Source organism: Chroicocephalus ridibundus, chromosome 7 (genome assembly GCF_963924245.1).
Source record: "Chroicocephalus ridibundus chromosome 7, bChrRid1.1, whole genome shotgun sequence".
NCBI lineage: Eukaryota > Metazoa > Chordata > Aves > Charadriiformes > Laridae > Chroicocephalus > Chroicocephalus ridibundus.
Genome location: NC_086290.1, coordinates 24,319,680 through 24,340,144, shown reverse-complemented (window position 1 = coordinate 24,340,144; position 20,465 = coordinate 24,319,680). Strand labels below are relative to the sequence as shown.

The window sequence follows — 20,465 nt, the reverse complement described above, 5'->3', positions numbered from 1 at the left end:
CCAGCACTGGCACTTGATTGATCCTGTGTTAAACCAGCTCAGAAGCTAAGCTAGCAGGAGTTACCCTACAAAGAAAAAAAAAAAAAAAAAAAAAAAGAATGCACTGGGCCAGTTTAAATCCACCACCACTCACAGACCCACCTCCTTGGAAATCACACTGAAATCCCCAAATCATCCCGCCATCATCCCTTTCCTTGTTCACCTGACAGGGAGCAAAACACACAGAACAAAAACACAAAACTGCAGGAGGATGCTGTCCTGGCCAACAAGCGCACCAGGTAGATACAAGGCTCGCTGTGAAGCCAACTTCTCCACTTCAAAGGAGAATTTTTAAACTTCCCCAGTTATTACGGCAGCTGATAAATGCCTTCAGTACCAGCCAGACCACACCTTTACAGCTTTTGAACATTTGCTCAGCCCTCCTTCCACTACATCCCACAGCGTCTCAGGTTTCAGTTGCATTCCAGAAACTTGACATAAGTTCAGGCAGAGGGACTATTTTTACTCTCCCATTTCTCTTGCTATTTTGTTCCCTGACTCTCCATGTTTAAAAGTAATTTGTTTTAAACTGGATCATAAAGCTGTCAAAAGAAGGCATCTCATTTTCACAAGTCTTACAGTACTACAGCATGAGCGCCTGACTCCAACAGAAGCTTTTAGGGACAAGAGTCTGGGACCCAAGTGACAGGACCCAAATGAAAACTACTGGAAATCCATTCCTAAGCAAAGAAAGTAAACCTCTGCTCAATTCTTCAATTCACTGAGTCATATCTAAAGTCATATCTAAACTGAGCTTTTTTTTTTTTAAGACATCCCATACATTTCCTACTGTATACCACATGACTGAAATTGTCACTTAATGTTTCATAAAGTATTAAAACAAAGTGAGTAAATTCTGCTAATAAGAATTCAACACAGACTTTTAAAACAGCATGCATTTTGTCCCCACTGTAAAACTAACATGCAAATACTATTCCTACATACATGGAATGTACAAAATAGATGCAAGACGCAAAATATTTTTTGAGTGCTACAATTGCCTCTCAGAGTTCTCGTGAACTGACTTTTCGTTCTTTACGTACTAGTAAAGACTGCTTAAAAGTTTTTCATGCTTTTGCAGTTCACATATTAAAACAAATCTTAATTCAGAACAAAATATATCTTGCATAATCAGGATTAGAAAATTATCTCGATGAAAAAGGACTTTGATACATTGTAACCTTGCTTTATGTAAATCCACTGTCCCCAACCAATAACAAACATGATGTTAACTCTGAAGAAATGCAGAGAAATAAACTAATTGTTCCTCTGAAAATTAAGTTTTATGTTTTTCCACACACACACCCTAGTAATTAAGTTTCAATAGTTCAATTCATTTCACCTGCAAAACAGGCTTCCAAACGTGAGTCAATGTGGTACCGAATTCCAGGCCTGAGGAATGATAGCTCTTCTGCTCTTTCTGAAAGCTGCAAGCTACAGAGTTCAGAGACAAAACTAAACACTTGCATTTCTGCTATTAGGGACTCCGATAAAAAGCAAACCCAACTGGAAAGACATCAGTCTAACCCTTCTAACCAGGAAAGCTCCAAAGTAGAGACACTAGAGGCAATAGTGGAGAACAGGAAAGATGGCAGAAGAATTATGGCTTCTCAAGAAAACAAACAGAAAAACCTTTAAAGGACATCTTTCCAGGCTCTAAGCCTTCATGACAAAGCTGTTTGGCCAGGTTAGGAGGCTAGAAATCACAGGTTAGACTCTTAGAAATGATTCCAGTCCTTGCAGAGCAGCAGGAAGAGAGGCAGTGTGCCACCAGAAGCTCCCTTGGTGCTCAGTGCTATATTGAGCTCCCCTCAGCAAAGCAAGCTCACCAGTTCAAAGAAAAAGCAGGCAAAGAAGCTCTACAGAAGACCATTTCTATTATTCTCTGTTAGTCCTCTGACATAAACATCTTGTATAGTAGATAAAACTACAATGAGCTTCATTAGTATACAAGTACCCACTATCAATCAGAAACAGTAAATTTGGCAGTTTCAACTGTAAGACCTCAGAAATTCAGTGAGAATGTGAAGGAACGGACTTCTCAGCAGAGCTGAAGCTGAGCCTATGTTTGAATACACCCACAGAGTTGTTGAATTTGAGCATTTTGATAGACAATGGAGCAATTCAAGAGTAACACAATCTTCTGCTGCAAAAATATTGTCTTTATAAAAAGGGTGGATGCTCTGGGATATAATTACTGCACTGTAATTGCATCTAAGTACATCTTACATTCACCTCGTTTGACTGAAAAGCCTCAATTTACACACAATTTAAAATATATTTGTACAATAAGAGACATACAGCTAGCTAACTTACAACTGTAATACCCATGCTCTTTGGTGCAGCTTTTTTAAACATCACAGTGATGGCAAAATGAAGCCCTTACAAGTTAAAAGGGCCTCAGTTACACTGTTAATAGCAAAATTAAGATTATTAAAATTACCTTAATTCATCCATTTGCATGTATGAATATGGTCTCTAACCATTTTGTTCAGCAGGGACTGCAGCCTTTTCAGTTGAGTACTTCTTAAATGAGCAGTTAATTTAGTATTTCACTGTACTGAAGAAGGCATTGACAAGAATAAGTCTTCAAACTCAAGTCTAAAAAGCAATCTTCATGAAGGTTAACATTAAAAAAGCCCACAAGAAAAACATTTACATTCAAAATTCTTTCACAGCATGGAGTCTAAAGGTATCCTCTATTTTATTTTTTTTTCAAATATGGACCGAAAGATAGAGAAATTTAGATACAATGCATATTCTAGTTCTGTATGTTTAATTTCATAACATTTAGGATCTGATATTTCAGAGTTCTTAGTCTTACATAGCATTTTCAAAGCAGAATTCCCAGCTGACTTCAAAAGTAGGTCTGAGAGACAAGCAGACCAGCAAATATCTGGTCCTGAGCCCTCATCAGAACCATCTTTGCTTGGCCCTCACCCTTTCCAAACCATTAGTTCACATACAGTCTCCCTGCCTAGTTGCTTTCAGAGTCCCATCAATTATCTGCCTTAAAGAACAAAAATCCAGTTTCTAAAATAAAGTTAACAAAAATATTTTCTGGCTAGTTTTAACTTTCTCGCGAAAATTTTCTAAGTAAGTCAAACATAGGGCGTGTAATATTTTGGCCCAAATACTTCATCTGACAAAGTTCTAAGTGACTGCATAGTGCTAGACAAATGTAAAAACAACCTTCATTTCTGCAGGATTTGAGTAAGATGTGTGGACTGTTATAAAAGCTATCAACTTAAGCTGAAAATGCCACTTTGGTCAGGCCTCCAACAGACAAGGTGAATATATATGTAATTTGCAGTTTTTTTGGAAAGGTAAGTGTGTGTCCATGCATTTCATGCCAGAGCTATTATCATGGCACGTGCTGTGCAGAAAGAGAGAGATGCATCCTGAAGAAGGCAGCCGAGTTCATTATAGAGTCCTTGTTATTGTAATACCCAAATGGCTAGCTCTATTACTTCAACATAAAGAAAATTCACCATATTCTTTTCAAAGCTTACTACCAGAACCCTCTATAGAGGTGGGTAGCTAGGATACTATTATTTAAAATCACCTGCAGGTGTCAGATACCATTCCAGGATTTTTTAAAAATATAAAATTCCTGATATTCTGCAAGTGATAAGGAAGAATGGCCTGAACTCTGACTAACTTATATTAATTGTCGTTAGGAAAGATTTAAGAGACAAAAGTTCTTGAGGAATGTGTTCCCCAAACTTACACCCAAAATCACGTCTATTCTGTTGCCAACAGATCCATCAACAGTTCCATGTAGATCAGATACGTACCAGACAAATAACACTCCACCCTGACACAGCAAACTTAGAATCGTGGACAGCTGATAATTTCACAAAAGGGATAAAAAGAGCTTTGGAAATTGGTGGGATCAAAGCAAAGGAACTGAAAATCAACACTGGTTAGCCCAAATCTAAACAAGATTCTGTTTCCATAGACCTCCAAAGCATCAGTTCTTCTTCAATTTAATATATACCAAGGTATATCACAAAGTGATAGACAAGTCATACAATAAATAAGCCAATTTCAGACAAGGCAAGATATACAGCAGTTATATCCTGTGACCTCAATCTTCAGAGTACTATTCTGTTCTTCAAACCAGACTGGCCCTATCAGCAAGAGCTTTGAGGTAGAACCATCATTTATTTTAAGCTTGTTCAGTGACTAACGCAGCAAGAGTTCAGACTTCTAAATGTTTAATGTTACGTATATTGATACATTTGAGTATCTTATCAATGGCATATTATTCCTGAGGCCTGTTTAAAGTACATGGCGTCTAGTCAGGACAGCTCTAAAAGCAGTAACACAGAATTAACACTTGGCTGTTAACCATTCGGAAAACATGACAGCAACTAATTTAGAGGCTGATGTAGTCCTAATTAGAGACATTCTTAAGAGAAATCAAGACAGGCAGGTTTGTGAACTGACTGTATGGACTTAAATCAACACAGCAATTTGAAATCTTTTTTGCTTTCCAAGGATAAAACCTAACATGAAGGTCCACGAAAACTACTGAATATTATTGTGGAATCCTAAGCAGCAACACAAAATATTGAGCTTTAGATCTGGGGGAGGTGGGGAGGAAGGCAGAGGGAATCAATTATTCATAAATGCATGGTAACTGTGGTTCCTTGAAATCCTGTGGTCAGCATGACTTCCAGTATGAATTCCTGTACCTTGTATGTGGAAGATCAGATACTGGAGTTTTCATTCTGAATAGTCGCACCCACCAGAAGTACTTGACCATGGGTTTATTTGGACTCTCATGCCAAGCTAATAGGCAGTACGGCTTCAGCCAGAAGTCCGCAATAGTCCAAAGGACTTCAAAAGCAGAGAAGCTGCACGGAGTTGATAGAGATCCTACGGAACACCATTTGTACCAGCACAACAATCCTGAACACGAGGACGTTTTTACATGGCTTCATAACACTCAGAGGCTAAACTCCTTGATAATGTGCAGGGTCTCAGCCTGTTGATAAAGCATCTGTTTCAGCAGCTTCTTGAACTCTTCCCTCCTTGAGGCTGCATTACCAAACCTAGCCTACGTGCTGGAGAACTGAAACCTTCTTGCCTACTGTTAAAGAATACAATTGATAGAGTCACACCGGAAGGGACAACCTTGAAGCAGCAATATGCTATATGTGTGCTGAACAGGTGATTTCGCTGTTGCAAGACACTCCATAAAATAACCACATAAGCTACTTAATGCCAGTAAAATAGTTATTACCTGTATGTCCCAGAACCCAGCCACCGGCAGATCTGACTTTTTTGATCTTAAGTGGATCACAGCTGCCAGAACCCAAGACGATAGAAGAGACCTTGTCTGGTGAACATGCACAGAATATATCCAAGGGTAACAATAATAGCTTTCTCAACAGCAAGCTTGCTTTTTTGTTGTCACGCTATTTGTTTAAGTTTTCTCAAGTCTAGAATAGGAAAATGGTCCTTTACTCTTACTTAGCAACAGAAACTAAAAGAAATAGAATATATTCTTCCATAGCTCCCAAACAGCACAGCAAGGCCGTTTCTACTGAAATGAGCTCCTCCAAGGAAGTGTGTCTGAAAAGGAATTGAGTCAGAAGGAGGGAAAGAAGGATATGGGGACAGAGTAGTAAGGTCATCAACAGTAGGTATCTACTGTTCAAAATTTAACTAAAACTATTCAATAATACTTACTGGGTGCAAACATTTTAAACACACCAGAAAAACAGAGCTAATTCTAAATAAACTAAAGCAGAAGAAAATAAGCAGGCTAGAAACTAAGAATATACTTCTTATACTTGTTGGCAGTGAGCGGAGGCAAGGAGAATTTTCCAGCCTTTTCATAAGGGATCATGGTAGACCCAACAGATGCATCAGTCCCCAGGAGAGACATAACGAAGATGGGGGTGGGGGGGAGAGAAGTCTGATCTAGCATGTAGCTTGGACAGGATCTCCATGAAACATACACTGATGTACCCTCTAAGACACACAGCTAAATGGAAAGATAAGTGTGGATCATTAGAGACAGGACTGCAGAAAAGCTTAGAGCTAGATACCTGAAGGTGCTTTTGAACACACAGCATATAACATCAATCTATAACAGCTACCTTTCTTATAACTACAGGGTTTTTTACTTCACACGCCTACTGATAAAGAAATGGCCCACTGTCGCAAGTGGCAATTGATAATTTCTTAGACCCTTTGATGTAAGTCATAAGAGAAGGCAAAGCTCTATGTCAATGGAGCCATTGGTTGCCATAACTACCATCAAATACACAGCAAACATCAATGCAGAAGCCTGTTTAATGAAATTCTTTACCTGGCTTTTTGCCTTTCAGGATATGCAACCCTTGATGAAGATATTATTCTCTTTGTACTGTAATGCAGCACTAAAACATCTGCTTCCCACATGATTAATTTAACAAACAAGTCAACACACAGTGAGGCATACTCAGAAACAGGACACGGGGGAATGAAATAGCCAAAGTGTAGAGGCTCTCTAGTATATCAGGTTATTGTCTACAGACTTAAAGGGGAATCGGAACAAGACAGCCACAGAAACAAGACGGTACTCATCAGTAACAGACTACTGACTAGTTATACTCTTATTACAACCACATGGCATATTGCTTTCTTCAAGCTTATTTTATAAACTATCAAGTTTCATTATAACTCAAGATCATCTACCAACCAAAAAAATACTCCAGTCTGAATTTTCTCCTGTCCAACTGCATGGGGTTTTTCTCCTCCAACAGATGAACTCGCCTGCTGAACTATGAACATATGTCTACTATAAATGCTTTAGAACTGAAGATTTTGCCTTCTTCAAAGCATTATTAATTACCTCTGATGGAGCTGCAAAATTTTATTTGCCCATGGCTACATACCATATGGGAGACGACTACAAACTATTTTCACTCACTGACATATCACTGGATCTTAAAAATCTATTAGACCTTGCCACAACTAGAGTTTTTAATACTTTGACAAGCAGTTACATTTACAAACTTGGATATTTTCTAAAGTCTAAATTACATTCTAGTAGATCAGACCAACTGCAACTAACTTAATCATCAAAAACACTGAGATTTGCATAGGAATCAAAAGGTTCAAAAGTGTGACAATCCAAAAACTCTGAACATGGAGACAAGATAACAAGAACCAACAGAAACTACTGTTACTATAATATTCGTATACAGTATCCACACAAAATTTTATCTGAGCAGGCAGATGGTAGATAAAGTTCGTAAGTAGGCTCCACATTTGATTCCCTTGCTATTAATAGAAGCCTAGGCTGTGGTGGCCAAGGTTATATCGGGCTAGACACACTCTGGTTTCCTGATTCTACCATGAAGGCCACCTAACTTTAACATGCAAAGCATTACCTTTGTAATTGTGCAACTGATTTGTATACACAGTTAAATCAGTTTATCTAAACATGCTGCACTGAAGCAATTCAAGTCAATAGGCAAAACTCCGTGTGTGTTTGTGTGCATTAATGTTTTTACATTGGTTTAAGCTTAACTTTGTGTTGCACAGCAAAGTTTCTAGTTCACTTAATTGCACTGGCTTAACATCAATTCTTTAGATAAGCAGGGGTGACCTTATGTTGAGTGCAGGCACCCCACGCACCGTCATGTATTGTCCTCCTGTATGACCATGGGGACTGGAAAATCTACTGCTCAACTCAAGAGCGTTGTTTCTGAATGGATACTACGGAATTATTTATCTAAAATGATCAAACTTCCTGAAGGGACCTACCTCACACCCAAGGCAATTTTACTCTCGAATCCTACTATTAAAAGTAATAAGTAGGGTAAATATAATAGAACTGAGGAGAACGGTCTTACTCCCTCAGGGTTTGTATCAGTTTACACTGCAAGTTTAATAGCATTTTTCTGTTTGTTCTTTATTACACCAGTTTTCTTCAAGACAAAAATAGTTTAAAATAGGAAAAGACAGACAATGGTGAAAGCTATAAACTCTGGGATGAGAGCAGTACCAGAAGTCATTTCAATATTTACCTAAAGTAGTTCAATTTGTCTATGCTCTATTAAAATCCTACCACTAAGAGGAGCCCTAAATCTATCCCACGCTGACCACTAGAAGAAGTGACATTAAGTTTTTTTCTTACTTCTCAAGATCAAGGGGAACTGTTACTTCAGTGATACTGAGGAAGGCAGAATCGCCAGAAGTTGAACAAGAGCTGATAAAGAATCACTTCAGCAGTAGCCCCTTGAAACCAGTTAAGATTAATAAAAACAAAAGGAGGGAAAAAATTCTTCCATTGGAGGGAGTCTACCAATGAGAAAAGACTCCACCAAAAAGCAAGAATGAAGAAACGATGAAGGCAGATATCAAGAGAAACAAAGGGGGGAAAAAAAAAAAACTTAAGAAGAAACAAAGAATGAAGCCATCTCAAGGCCTAGAGCAGGAGAATGGTGTCTATAGACACAAAGAATCAGAGCCAAGACAACAACCTTCAAGCAACAGAAAAAAGCAGAATTAGTGAAATCTCTAAGTAGAAGCCCAAAACCAGAAGGAACCTTAAGATGCAGAGTGAGCGGTGCAGAATTATACACTGTAAATCTTAAAAACATGAAAAGAACCAAGGAAAATGTTTTAATACTTCTGCATGTTCCTAGCATTTTCTGCTAGGTATGCCACAACTCAGGATTTATTGGGAAGAGATGGGACAGTTTTTACAAGGAGAGAATATCTCACCCAGTCTAAGACCATCAAGACAGAGGCTATTCTAGAAAGCTAGTCAGAAGAGAAGCCTCACTCAAGCACTCCAACGTGTCTTCTGGCAAAGTCTTTAGCTCCCTGGTGAATGAACAGGAACACAGGCAGCTCCAGAAAGACAATCAGATGTGAAATTTGAAGTTTACTGGCCAGGTATCACCTCCACCCAATTATTGGTTGACTGATCTTCCCTTTGACCATTGAGTACAAAGGGAACAAAGAAGGGTATAATGAGGTACCACATTCTTCTTTCTGAAGAAGGTACCATTTTCTTCTTTCACATTCTGGCCAGGTACCCAAGTCTTGCCTCCAGCAGGTCTGCATGCTTACAGAATACCAAGGACATTTGACTTCCTCAAAACCCTACCCTGGCTGTACCCATCTAAGAGTGACCGAATTCCTTGACTGAAAGCCGAGAATACCAAAACCACAAGGCAAGACGGAACCGCAGACTGGGAAAGCACAAAAAAATGGCTCCCTCTTACTCAATCTGTTCACTTCGGCGTATTTGCTCGCCCAAAGTCCAAAAGTATTTGGCCAGACCTCCTGGCTGGCTGCGCTAGGCCAAAGCAGCTCGCTGGGAGCTGACAGGTACTGCCTCCCATGCACTCCGCCTTATCAGCTTCCCCGAAGGCACAGGCACCCGCTGCGAGGGCAACCAGATTTGCATGAGCCACCCCCCCCGCCCAAAAAAAAAAAAAAAAGGCACACGCCCGTCAACAAAGAAGGAAGCCACCTCGCCGGACCCCCGCCGGGAGAGAAGGCGGGGCTGACCCCCCCGCCGCTCAGCCCGGCTCGGGCGCCGCTTCCACCGATCCTCCTCCGACCCCCGGCCAGACAGGGAGGGAGGCGACCCAGACGGAAGCAGGTGCCCCGCTCACCCGCCTCCTAGAGAGGCACCGGGCAGAGGCCGAGCCGCGGCCACACCTCCGCCGCCCCGCGGGGAGGCCGCTGGGCCCTCGGGGGCCGCCCCCCGCCGCGCCGGCAGGTGCCCGCCCGTCCCGCCGAGGTCGCCCGGCGCTCACCCGGCCTCCCGCATGACGTTGCTGTCGCCGCAGTCGCAGGCGCCCCCCGCCTGGCTCCGGAACATGTTGTAGTCGTGCCCGGCGTGTTCGCCTTGGTGGAAGCACTCTGCGCACAGGCTCATGCAGGGCGAGATCCCGCACGTCCGGCACCGGTAGGCCACGAAGTTGGCTGTCCACACCAGGCCGCACAGCGTGGCTGGGTCGTAGGCCCGCACGGCTTGCACGAAGCTGTCCCAGGGCTCCCCGCCCGACAGCAGGCAGCGGCACCACTCCAGCGCCTCGGCCGCCGCCTCCCCGCCACCAGAGCCCGGGCCCGCCGCGGGGGCCAGCACCCGCGCCAGCAGCGCCCGCAGCTCTCCCGCCGCCTCTGCCCCGCTCTCGCCGCACAGCGCCGTCTTCAGCTGCGCCGCCGTCACCCCCTTATCCGGGCCGCTGGCGCCGGCCCCCGCCATGATGGGAAACTGAGGAGCCGTTACGGCTGCGCCGGGCTCCCGGCTCTGGGGCTCCCCCCCCGCCGCCCTCTCTCCCCTCCCAGCGGCGCCTCCCTCTCGCGATAGCCGCGGAACGGGCGCCCTCCCCGCCACCCGCCCGCTACCTCCTCCTGACACTGCCTCTCCCCTCCCCTGACATTACCCCTCCTCTTCCTCTGCCCTCCCCGCCAGCCCGGGCACCGCGCAGGTGCGCCGCCCGCCCCACAAAATGTCGCCGCCCGCTGGCCTGAAACTTCTTGTCAGGGCGGGGGGCGCGCCGCCTGCCACCGCGGCCCTCACCGCCCTTCGCCTGGAGCGCCTGCCTGGGGAAGGGGGGGCCGGCCACCGGCGCCGCCGGCGTTAACGGAGTCCTCTTTGTTACTGGGCCGCTGCTCCAGCGAGGAGGCTGCCGTGAAGCAAAGGCACCGCGCCGGTGTGTCCGGGCCGTGGCGGTCCCGCCAGGCTGAGGCGGCGGCTCTGAGGAGTGGGGGACGCGGAAAGCGCTTCTGAGCCCCGCTGTCACGGCGGGACACCACCGGCGGCGGCACTGCACCGCGCCGAAGACCCCGAAACCAAACCAAAACCTGTCCCTAAGCGAAAGTGAGCTTTTATCTGACAGCAACAAAGCCCCCGAGGCGGACGCCCCTCTGCTGGCTTCGCCGCCCTGCCTCCTCTGGTGGCCGGCGGTGCGGCCCCTCAGGGCAGGGAATGGCGGGCAGCGGCGCGGCGGGTCTCCCCCCGGGATCACGGGGAGGAAAACATGAGAAAAGTGAGCGAATCTGCTACTTTCCTCTCAAAAAGGGTCCTTTCCGCCGCACCGGCAGAGGTCCCTCTCCTCGCTGTCCCTCGTGTCCCTTGACAGCCAAGGAAGCGCAGGGGGGACATCCGGGGGGGCCTTTCACGGGCACCCAACATAAAGTTGTAATAAAACGTATCGTGTTTGTACGTGACAGGTCACAGCTAGTGACAAGAAGGGGAAAGTTCCCCTGTCTTTCCCCTCCCCGTTCGCCCGGAACGGGGCGGCGGCCCTGCGGCAGGGGGCGGAGCGCGGCGCTACCCGACCCGGCGCCGGGGGCTGGCTCGGGGCGCGGCGCGGCGGAAGTTGCGCGGCGGCGCTCGGCTCGGCCCGGCCCGGCCCGGCCCGGCCCCCTCAGCCCGCCCCGCTGGGCCGCGGTGAGTGGGGGCGGTCGAGGTGTGTGCGGCTCCGCGGTCGCGGAGGGGGCCCTGGCGGGCGACGGGCGTGGGGGGTGGAGATCCCCGGGCCTCGGTTCCGGCTCCGCTGAGGGCTGGACGTCTGTCGCGGGGCCTGGCGGGAGGAGCGGTGCCCGGGCCGAGGGGGGCGCGGGATCTCCGAGGCGGCTGGCGGGAGCCGGTTACCGGCGGTGCGTGAGGAAAGGGGCTACCGCGGTGCGGGAACGGCCTCCCGTTAGTCGGCACCGGGCTTGCGTGCACGCACACACACCCCACCGCCATCGGTGGGCCGTCAGCTGGATCTCCGAGGCGGCTGCATGGAAACAGCTGGGAGACAGTGAGGAGGACAGTAGGATTTCAAGTATAAAATAATATGCCGTTTATTTATGTCATTGCAACTGATTACACATTGTTTTCCTCAGTTAAACTATAAACATGAAGAAATTAAAGCTCAAAGAACTGGAAAGCTGCCTTCAGCAAGTCGATACTTTTGAAAGTCCAAAACTGCTCCTTGAACAGTATCCAACAAGACCTCACATCGCAGGTAGAGGTTACCGGCACCTCTTTTACTAGTTCTTCATCAGCACTTCGGAAAACAAAAAAAAAATGTTTTTACTGCATTATCTCATTTGAAGCTTTTGCACTAAAAGGAGTTGAGAAATTGTATCCAGCAGGAATGTAATTAATTGTTTTTTAATGATCTGTTAACTTCTTTTCATTAGAAGTACACTGTTAATGTACAATCCAAAAATCAAGTAAATTGATTTAAAAGATAATGTTGTGATAGAAACATCTTAACCTGTAAATGAGAAGGCTGAAATGCACTTACTTCATGATACCCAAGAAACAGTAAAATTAAATATTATTTTTTCCAATATTTTACATCTTTCTATTATTTTTTCCCAAACAAATGTAGAGGCATACTTTTTCCACAGACAATATTCACAGCTCTGTGTGTGTTCTCTCCACCAAAGATCTGTAACTCGTGAAAATGTTTTTGACTTGTTTTCACATATAAATGAAAAATAGAATTACGGGCAGCGAGAACATTAGCTTAATTTTGCATTACAAGAAACCTTTAGTTCAGAGTTTTCTGAAGGCAGAAGTAACTTTTCTTGATTAATCAGATGCATATTTGATAGTATTGACCTGTGATTTTTGTTTGTTTTGTTGTTTTTTTTCCCAGCATGTATGCTTTATACAATTCACAATACTTTTGATGATATTGAAAACAAAACAATTGCAGATTTAGGATGTGGCTGTGGCATGCTCAGCATTGGAAGTGCAATGTTAGGAGCAGGGTAAGTATTTAACACTAAGTTCTGGTGGGATTTTTTTTCTGGCACAGAAGAGTAGAAGAACATAGTAATGCTGAACTAAACTCATTTTAGGTATTTAATCTGGTGCATAATGAGGCTATTTAATATGTTTAGACAGTCAATAACCATTAAAATAGTGGAAGAGATGGACAGTTGCCATGAGTTTGGAAGTCATAATGTTTGCTTTCCCCTGAAGCACTAAATGAACATGTGAAACTTCCTTCACAAACTTGAAAAGGATATTTGAGAAAGGGCAACAGAGCTACTCGCGTTTTTATCATGTATTTTTATAGCGTATGCTTGTTACATTCCCTAGGTAATTCAAGTTGTGTATGCAGATCCTTTTAACTTTACTATAGACTTTAAAACACCATTTTATTTTGCAAGAGACTAATATGTGGCACTTTTTTTTTTTAATAGATTGTGTGTGGGGTTTGACATAGATGCAGATGCACTGGGAATTTTTAATAGCAATATTGAAGACTTTGAGCTCACGAACATCAACATGGTTCAGTGTGATGTCTGTTCTTTATCTGACAGCATGGCAGAGACTTTTGACACAGTTATAATGAACCCTCCATTTGGTACCAAGCATAATAAAGGTTGGTAATTCTAAAAGTCAGTTAGAAATTATTGGGAATGAAACAGCAAGGGAGACACTTCTAAGGAACTTCTAATGAAACATCTCCCTCCGTTATCACAATTACCTATTGTCATTACCTAGAGTTTTGCTGATCTGGAATCAGTTTCCTAAGCACAGATTAACGGCTTCAGCATTGTAACTAGCAATCACTGGGTTTGAAATAAACAATATTAGCTATTTCACATCCTATAATTTTTCTCTTTTACTAAAAGCAATTGCATAAGTTTTAGAAAAGCATTATGTACCTTAACGTATTCAGTCCTGTTTCTCAAATAGCTATTCCAGAAAAATCAAAGTGTGAAGCAAATATTTAAATCCTCCAGTTTAAGCTTGCATTGAATGCTTCTAATAATTTCAACATTCTTTTAGGAATGGATATGATTTTCCTGAAAACTGCTTTACAAATGGCAAAAACAGCTGTGTATTCCCTTCACAAAACTTCAACAAGGCAGGTAAGTCTTTTTATTTTAGTAGGGTGAGCGTTAACCAGGCAATGAAATAGCTGGCATTTAATGATGCTGTCTGTAGCTTCAGCAATTTCTTCACACCTTTATGGAGTAGGAAACTTGTTTTGGGTAAACACTAATCATATGGAATAACTGTGATGTCACATACATCAAGAGAAGTACATGCTCTAATGTTTCAGCTTGAAAAACAAAAGCACGGGAGACTTAAATAAGTACAGGGGTGTCGATGTTTATAAGACAACATAGAAAAAAAGCTTTTAAATTAACCTGTGACTATTTGATATTGTAGCACATTCAAAAGAAAGCAGATGAATGGGAAGTGAAGATGGAAGTCATAGCAGGTAAGATTAATTTGTTAAAAAAAAAAACAAAACGAAACATTTTAATATCTATAACACTACTAGCAAGTCTTAACAGCCTGAGGTAAATTTAAGTGTGATTTAACACTGAAAAGGATGCAAGTCCTTTTTTTAAGCAGCCTTTTTTTTTTTTTTTTTTTTAATACCTTGCTACCTGGCTAGAATACAAGCAGGCACTTAATAAAGCTCTGAGGAATACATATTCTGTGCAGAACTAGAATTGAATTTCTTCCTGGACTAGATTTTGCCTCCAAGCAGAAGTTACCTACCTTCCTGAATAACAAAAGCAAAGTGCAGGTCAGTTCTCACACAAAAAAGCATCCTGTCTTTATCATCACACCAGTATTTTTCTGACAGTTGCTCCAGTATCTTCCCAATTCTTAAATATCAGCAGCTGGATGCTTTACACAGTCATACAACTTGAGACGTGGAAGTTGCACAAGTGCTTGAAGCACAACTGCATTTCAGCCATCCACTTACTGTGTGATGTGGCTGGCTTAAATCTCCAGTCACAATCTAGTCCAGAGGTCTAGAGGTCTCCAGTTATCCAGTGAGGGGGCAACAGAGGTGGGCAATGGAAGAATATGGCTGTAGGGTGTAAGTCAACTGACTAACAATCATTCTAGTCTAACAAGAATTCTTTGTACTGTTCACAGAACTTAGGTATGACCTACCAGCATCATACAAGTTCCATAAGAAGAAATCAGTAAGTATAAAACCTAATGTAACTGAGAAAATGCTCTGTCTTGTACTAGGCAGGTAAATAAATTACTGGATGAGGAATGCTCACAGCACTTGAGAGCAGTTCCACTGCTGTTACTACATTTTGTAGTTGAACAGGGTAAAGAATCATTGTAAGGCAAGCCAGAGCTATGTACACAGATTAAAGCCAGCACTGCAACTAGATGTGAAAAAGCTAAGGGTTGCCTTCCTTGACTCAGCTTTTCATAGCTATTTGCTTGATCCTATCTGCAGCTGGAATTTAGCCTGAATTAAGTAATGAAGACCAGAGTAATTAGGATTTTACAGCTGTAGCATTATTTCAGTGTTCTATGCTCTGCACTGCAAATAGCTACAGCCAGTGAAGTCCCTCACAGAACCATCTTAGAGGGGCAGGAAGAAGTTATGCGCTTCCTCCTGCAATAGAAGATCCATCCAGGATGCTAGAGCAGGCCAAGTTCCTGGGTGCTGGTTGCTGCCCTAGGAGATGCTCATCCCATTACCACAGGGGAAGTAGAGAGAATCCTGGAGTAGACTGAGCAAGATTTGAAGATTGTTAGGTATGTTGAGTAGCAAACAGTAGAAGTTTTATTCAGCTGTACCTAGTCTCTTGGTGACCTCAACCTAAGTGACGGAAGTGTGTCCTTTAGCTTTGCTACTTCACAGTTACACCTTTATACTACATTAACATCCAGGCTTCAGTAATAAGCAGTTTGAAGTTCTGAATTTATTGGCAGCTGCTATTTAACGTAACTGCACGATTACAAAGTCCAGAACCTTTTACATTTGAATGAGGTGCAGAGAAGTTGAGAGGATCTGACAGTATAAACAAAACTATAAATATAAAAGAGTTTTCCAGGGTGGTATGTTAAGAGTAAGCATGCTTTTAACAACAACAACAAAAAAGCTGTAACCCAACAAAATGAAGCTTTCCTCTCATTGTAGGTTGACATTGAAGTGGATTTCATTAGATTTTCTGCCAAGAAACTCCTGAACTGAGGCATGTCTTTAAAACCTATTGAAAATGGAACAATAAAACCAATGATTTTTTTATTTATTTATTTTAGTGTTACTGATCTCCACCTCCGTTTTCTGTTTTCAGTTGTTTTGGTGCGGGTTCTTCTTTTTCCGTTTCCTCTAGTGGTCTCTTCTTGGGACTTGCTGGTTCTGCAAGATTGAACATGTAGTCATTTATGGTAAAGGAAAGCATTTCAGTATTACTTGAAATCTTCTGAAAAAACAAACCCTTCCTACCATGTAAGTTCAAGGATGAGTCCTAATTTATCCAAAGCCACTGCTATGCTAAAAGATTTACTTATTACTGCCACTTAGAGCTTTTAGATGTTCTAACACACCAACTTTGAAGAGCTTCTTCCCTGTATAACTTCACAGCAGGAGGGCAGGTAAGAAGATGAAGGAATACGATCTAACAGGAGGAGGTTTCACTGGGTTTTGTTTAAGCAGGTGCCACATCTAATGAACAAAAGCTTAGTTCTTTATCTCCTCCAAGCTAAATACCAATATGCAGAACTATTAGTCTTCTCATATCCTCAAGCAAAAAAATCACCACTCAAGAGACTGGATGTGTACAGTTGTGTAATGTTGCTGACAACTACCATCTTCAATGCAGAATGTTTTTAAACAACCCTGTAAGTACAGCCTCAGCTATCTAGTAATTATTTTAATACGCTTTTTGGACAGTTCTGGAAGGAATCAAGCAGAAGACCCCTGAAGTTACTTTACTGATACTGACAGAGGACAGAAATACCACGATGTAGGGCCAAATCTGAAACACTTGTAAGAAACATGGGTACTTCTCCAGAAGGTAACTCCATGTACTAAAGAAGCTGCCTCCAGTGCACAGAATGACATACCTGTTTTAGTATCATCTTCGCCACCTTCTTCTTCATTCTCAAACTTTATTTTCTTACCCTGGAACTGTACTTTCCCTTTGTGTGCACCTTGAGGTGCCTTTCCCCCTCTTCCTTTTCCTTTAATTTTGCGTCCTGTGGGGATGTAGGATGTCAGTAACTTTGTATCATTTGTCTTTTAAATGGCAAGGCTCAAAAGAATGCTTTACAGTTAATCAGTGTTCAGTATGTATTCACTATTTACACAATTACTTTCACACAATGACACTTCTACGACATTATAAATGCTTAAATAAATAGGAGGAGGACCTTTTGTTTTCTGTTTCAGCAATTCTTGCTGATCTTCCAGGATTTTTTTCAGAGCTTCTTTCTCTGCATCTCCTTCTATCACTTCCCATGTAACATCCTTGTTCCGAAGCTGTAAGTTTCCATTATGTGCTGCTTTGGCTTTTTCCAGAGCTTCTTTTGCAATATCTTTAAATAGGATAATTCCCTAAAAAAGAAGAGTGGCATCTGCATTTGAATTTTACCGCGAAAACATTCGTCTAGAATGATGAACAACATACCCTGTTATTACTTCAGCAGGTTCCCTACTCTTGCATGACGTAAAAATAAGTCTAGACTGAAGCAAAACCCTCAGACTGCCCTAACAAACATTCTCAGTCTCAATTTTGAACTTCCCAACTGAGAAGGATGGAACCTTTATCTGTTCTTTTGAAAGAGTTTGAGGGAATAATTTAATTTTCTATAAATATTCTGCAATTCCACAAATCAAATAAATAATTTATTTGATTATATTAGAGAACATTTAATCATTCAGTTTCAAACTGTAATACAGAGATCTTAACTCCTTGTCCAAGATTCTACTGACCTCCTTCGCACCTCTGACAAAGTGTATCCATTTGATTTCTCCGTGACCAGAAAATACATCGTGGAGATCTTCTCTGCATGTTTGATCATCTAGATCACCAGAAAACTTCAAAAGACATCCTGTCTTTTCTTCCAGAGACTTCTAAATGAAATTAAAAAAACCCCACATTTTTGTTGAAGAGTCAAGCTTGAATATTCTTCCCCCCCACCCACCCAATCCTAAGACTATTAAAACATGATAGTGATAAATAATCAATTGAAGTCCCGCCCCTTAGCACCACCACTAACACAAGCATTCTTTCTACAAAGCTTATTTATGCTGATGTCCAAGTCTTGCATGGTGTATGTCCCCCCTCCTTTTTATTTTTTCCCTTTTTTAAATTTTCTTCACTTCCTATAATACATTTACATGGAACTTAGGATTGCTTTCCCCGTAAGAGAGTTACACTCTTTAAATTCTACAAAACAGTTTTCTGATGGCTACACCTCACGTTGAAAATCTCTATAATACTGGTTAAATCCTTACTGGATCCTTCAAATACCACATAAGAATTATGATCTCAATGGTGCATTTAAGATCACTTCTGAACAGGTGATTACTTGCCTAACAATTTACATTCAGGACATGATCCTTTAAACAAAATTAGTCTCTTGAAAATTAGAGTAAATACCATGACAAAACAAAGTCTTACTGTAGGTTAGTTGGAAAAGCTGAAGTGAACCTTCTATTACAGAATTTCAAATTGTGAATATCCTATCCTACACGTTAGCTTTACAAAATGTAGCTGCAGGAGCACGTTTGTTATGTGTGGATTGAAAATCCTTACAAAAGCAAACACTGTGTAGTTTTCAGGTATAGAGATTTAAGAAACCCATACCATTTCAGCATCTGCTGCTTGTTTCTGTTTTTCTTCTTTTTCCCTGTAGAAAAGTTAAATTAGTTAAGAATTGGTTCACGTGTGGTCAGGTGAGTAAAAACAGGCACTTAATTGATAATGACTTACTGTTTAGCTCTTGCTTTAGCTTCTACTTTGTTTTGTTTCCTTTCTTCATTCTTCTTTATACAATATTCCTCCCTTCAATAGAATATAAGCTAAGTTAATACCATTTGAAGTGTTCCGTTATGATTCGTTTGTAAGACGGCAGTAGCCAAGAAACAGCTGAGATAATCTTTGGGAGTTGAGATGCCAGTTTTCAAAAGGTACAGCTATCAATACCCGTACAACAGCGTAGAAACTTACACTTCTCAGCTCAGGCCAGATTCTTGTCTAAATCCACCCTTCACCATTATTAGTTCGTATATCAGTTAAGTGGACTTACTTGAAAAGTACTATCAACTCTGTGTCTTTGTACTTTTGGTTTGGGATCTCTGTGAACTTCTTGGCAGACTCAACACTATCGAAAACTGCAAATATTGAGCCCTGTGAAATGGTAAGAGACATTCAGCGTTAGGAGTCACAGAGCAGAATGTTTTCTGGGGCCGGGGGGGATCCCTGCCCCACGTTTAATTGTTCATCACAAGAGCTACCTTAAATGTTCTCTGCAGCGTTCTCCTCATTTGAATGTTTTCAACTGGACCTTTATCCTCAAGCCATTCTTTGATATCATCAAGAGTTGCATCAAGCGGAAAGCCTTTCTGCAAGATAACAACAAGCTCTAATTATATGCAACAAACTGACACTTAGTCAGGAATTATAACCTATATAGTATGAGCTAATTCAAGCTTTGCTTAGATGGTTTTCAGTCGAAGACATGCAGAACAGCACAGAGCAAAGGAAGGAGTTTACTTACAACATATACGGATCTGTTTTTAATTGCAGCCTTATACTGGTCATTTAATTCAGGAAGGGGTTTGTTTGGAGATCTTCTGATTTTAGTTTTGTCTTCATTTATTTCCATTAAACCAGTCTTGGATTTTCTTAGTGCTTCTACAATAACACTAAAATCTTTTGAAAGGCGACTTAACCTGTTGAGTAAGCAGAGACAGGTTATCACAAATACACAGGCAGAGCTGAAGCCAAGCATTAAAATAGCAATAGGAGTTGTACATACAGACCAGGGACATTGCCCCAAATAGAGATAACTAGCTGGAAGTCACCCTTCCATCCAGATTACTTTGTTTTACCTGTTGAATTTGATCATTACTTCTAAAGGCACCCAGCCATCATCTAGTTTGATCTGTTCCTTTAGGAACTTGTCTCTTGGTAGATTGTGATTGCCAAAGTAGTACTGCAAAAAAGAAGGGGGAGGGAGTGGGGAGAGAGATTTGTCTTTGAATGTTCAGTCTTAAAAGCTCATTTTTATCTGACGATTTACTGCAGTGGATTGCGACATACCAAAATTCATTCATCTGAACAATTAGAAATTCTGCAACTATTACTTCCTGCTTTAACATGATACTTTTCCAAAAGTTAGCTGTAACACATAAGCTATAAAGAATACCAGTGCTTCATCCAGTGGGACTAATGAGGCAAAGGTAGACTGCAGTTTTGTTTAGGAAGGGTGTAAAGCTTATTCTGTTAACATAATTATTCATCGATCTGATCAAGCTCTATAGAGTCAAAAGTCAAATTTGTCACCAACAGATTCAGGTTTTAGTTCTTACTTAAGGAATGTATAAGCAAGATTGCTGTATTTGCCACACCAAGAAATCGTACACATAGACTAGAGTTTTTAGGTCTCATTCAAGAAAATACTGTAGGACAAATAAATTGTTTTTATTTTAATTTACTATGTTCTC

The 20,465-nt window shown here is 41.9% G+C and overlaps 3 protein-coding genes across 11 annotated transcripts in view; 1 reads left to right on the top strand and 2 right to left on the bottom strand.

Annotated features, from left to right (window-relative positions):
* UBR3 (ubiquitin protein ligase E3 component n-recognin 3) overlaps window positions 1-10,411 on the bottom strand; it is a 114,151-nt gene extending 103,740 nt beyond the window's left edge. For all 5 annotated transcript variants that reach the window (XM_063340279.1, XM_063340280.1, XM_063340281.1 and 2 more), the window contains exon 1: window positions 9,816-10,411. In XM_063340279.1, coding sequence (XP_063196349.1) covers window positions 9,816-10,267 — 452 coding nt within the window. In that variant the 5' untranslated portion in view covers window positions 10,268-10,411. The remainder of the gene's footprint in view (window positions 1-9,815) is intronic.
* A 633-nt stretch (window positions 10,412-11,044) lies between these two features.
* METTL5 (methyltransferase 5, N6-adenosine) lies at window positions 11,045-16,041 on the top strand. 3 transcript variants are annotated; one of them, XM_063340306.1, is made up of 8 exons: window positions 11,045-11,458; window positions 11,899-12,020; window positions 12,663-12,777; window positions 13,336-13,397; window positions 13,808-13,890; window positions 14,195-14,246; window positions 14,921-14,970; window positions 15,930-16,041. In XM_063340306.1, exons 2-8 carry the CDS (start codon window positions 11,912-11,914, stop codon window positions 15,981-15,983), a joined length of 525 nt encoding a protein of 174 aa, XP_063196376.1. In that variant the 5' UTR covers window positions 11,045-11,458; window positions 11,899-11,911; the 3' UTR covers window positions 15,984-16,041. The 3 variants fall into 3 exon arrangements, with proteins under 3 accessions (XP_063196376.1, XP_063196374.1, XP_063196375.1); XM_063340304.1 differs by having other exon boundaries at window positions 11,308-11,458; window positions 13,216-13,397; XM_063340305.1 differs by having other exon boundaries at window positions 11,318-11,477; window positions 13,216-13,397.
* Window positions 15,690-20,465, bottom strand: part of SSB (small RNA binding exonuclease protection factor La) — a 32,011-nt gene continuing 27,235 nt past the window's right edge. For all 3 annotated transcript variants that reach the window (XM_063340289.1, XM_063340288.1, XM_063340291.1), the window contains 10 exons: window positions 19,851-19,954; window positions 19,517-19,691; window positions 19,254-19,361; window positions 19,046-19,146; window positions 18,730-18,801; window positions 18,604-18,646; window positions 17,727-17,867; window positions 17,165-17,348; window positions 16,859-16,990; window positions 15,690-16,151 (listed from right to left, as the gene is read on the bottom strand). In XM_063340289.1, the coding sequence (XP_063196359.1) occupies window positions 16,054-16,151; window positions 16,859-16,990; window positions 17,165-17,348; window positions 17,727-17,867; window positions 18,604-18,646; window positions 18,730-18,801; window positions 19,046-19,146; window positions 19,254-19,361; window positions 19,517-19,691; window positions 19,851-19,954 (1,158 nt within the window). In that variant the 3' untranslated portion in view covers window positions 15,690-16,053. The remainder of the gene's footprint in view (window positions 16,152-16,858; window positions 16,991-17,164; window positions 17,349-17,726; window positions 17,868-18,603; window positions 18,647-18,729; window positions 18,802-19,045; window positions 19,147-19,253; window positions 19,362-19,516; window positions 19,692-19,850; window positions 19,955-20,465) is intronic.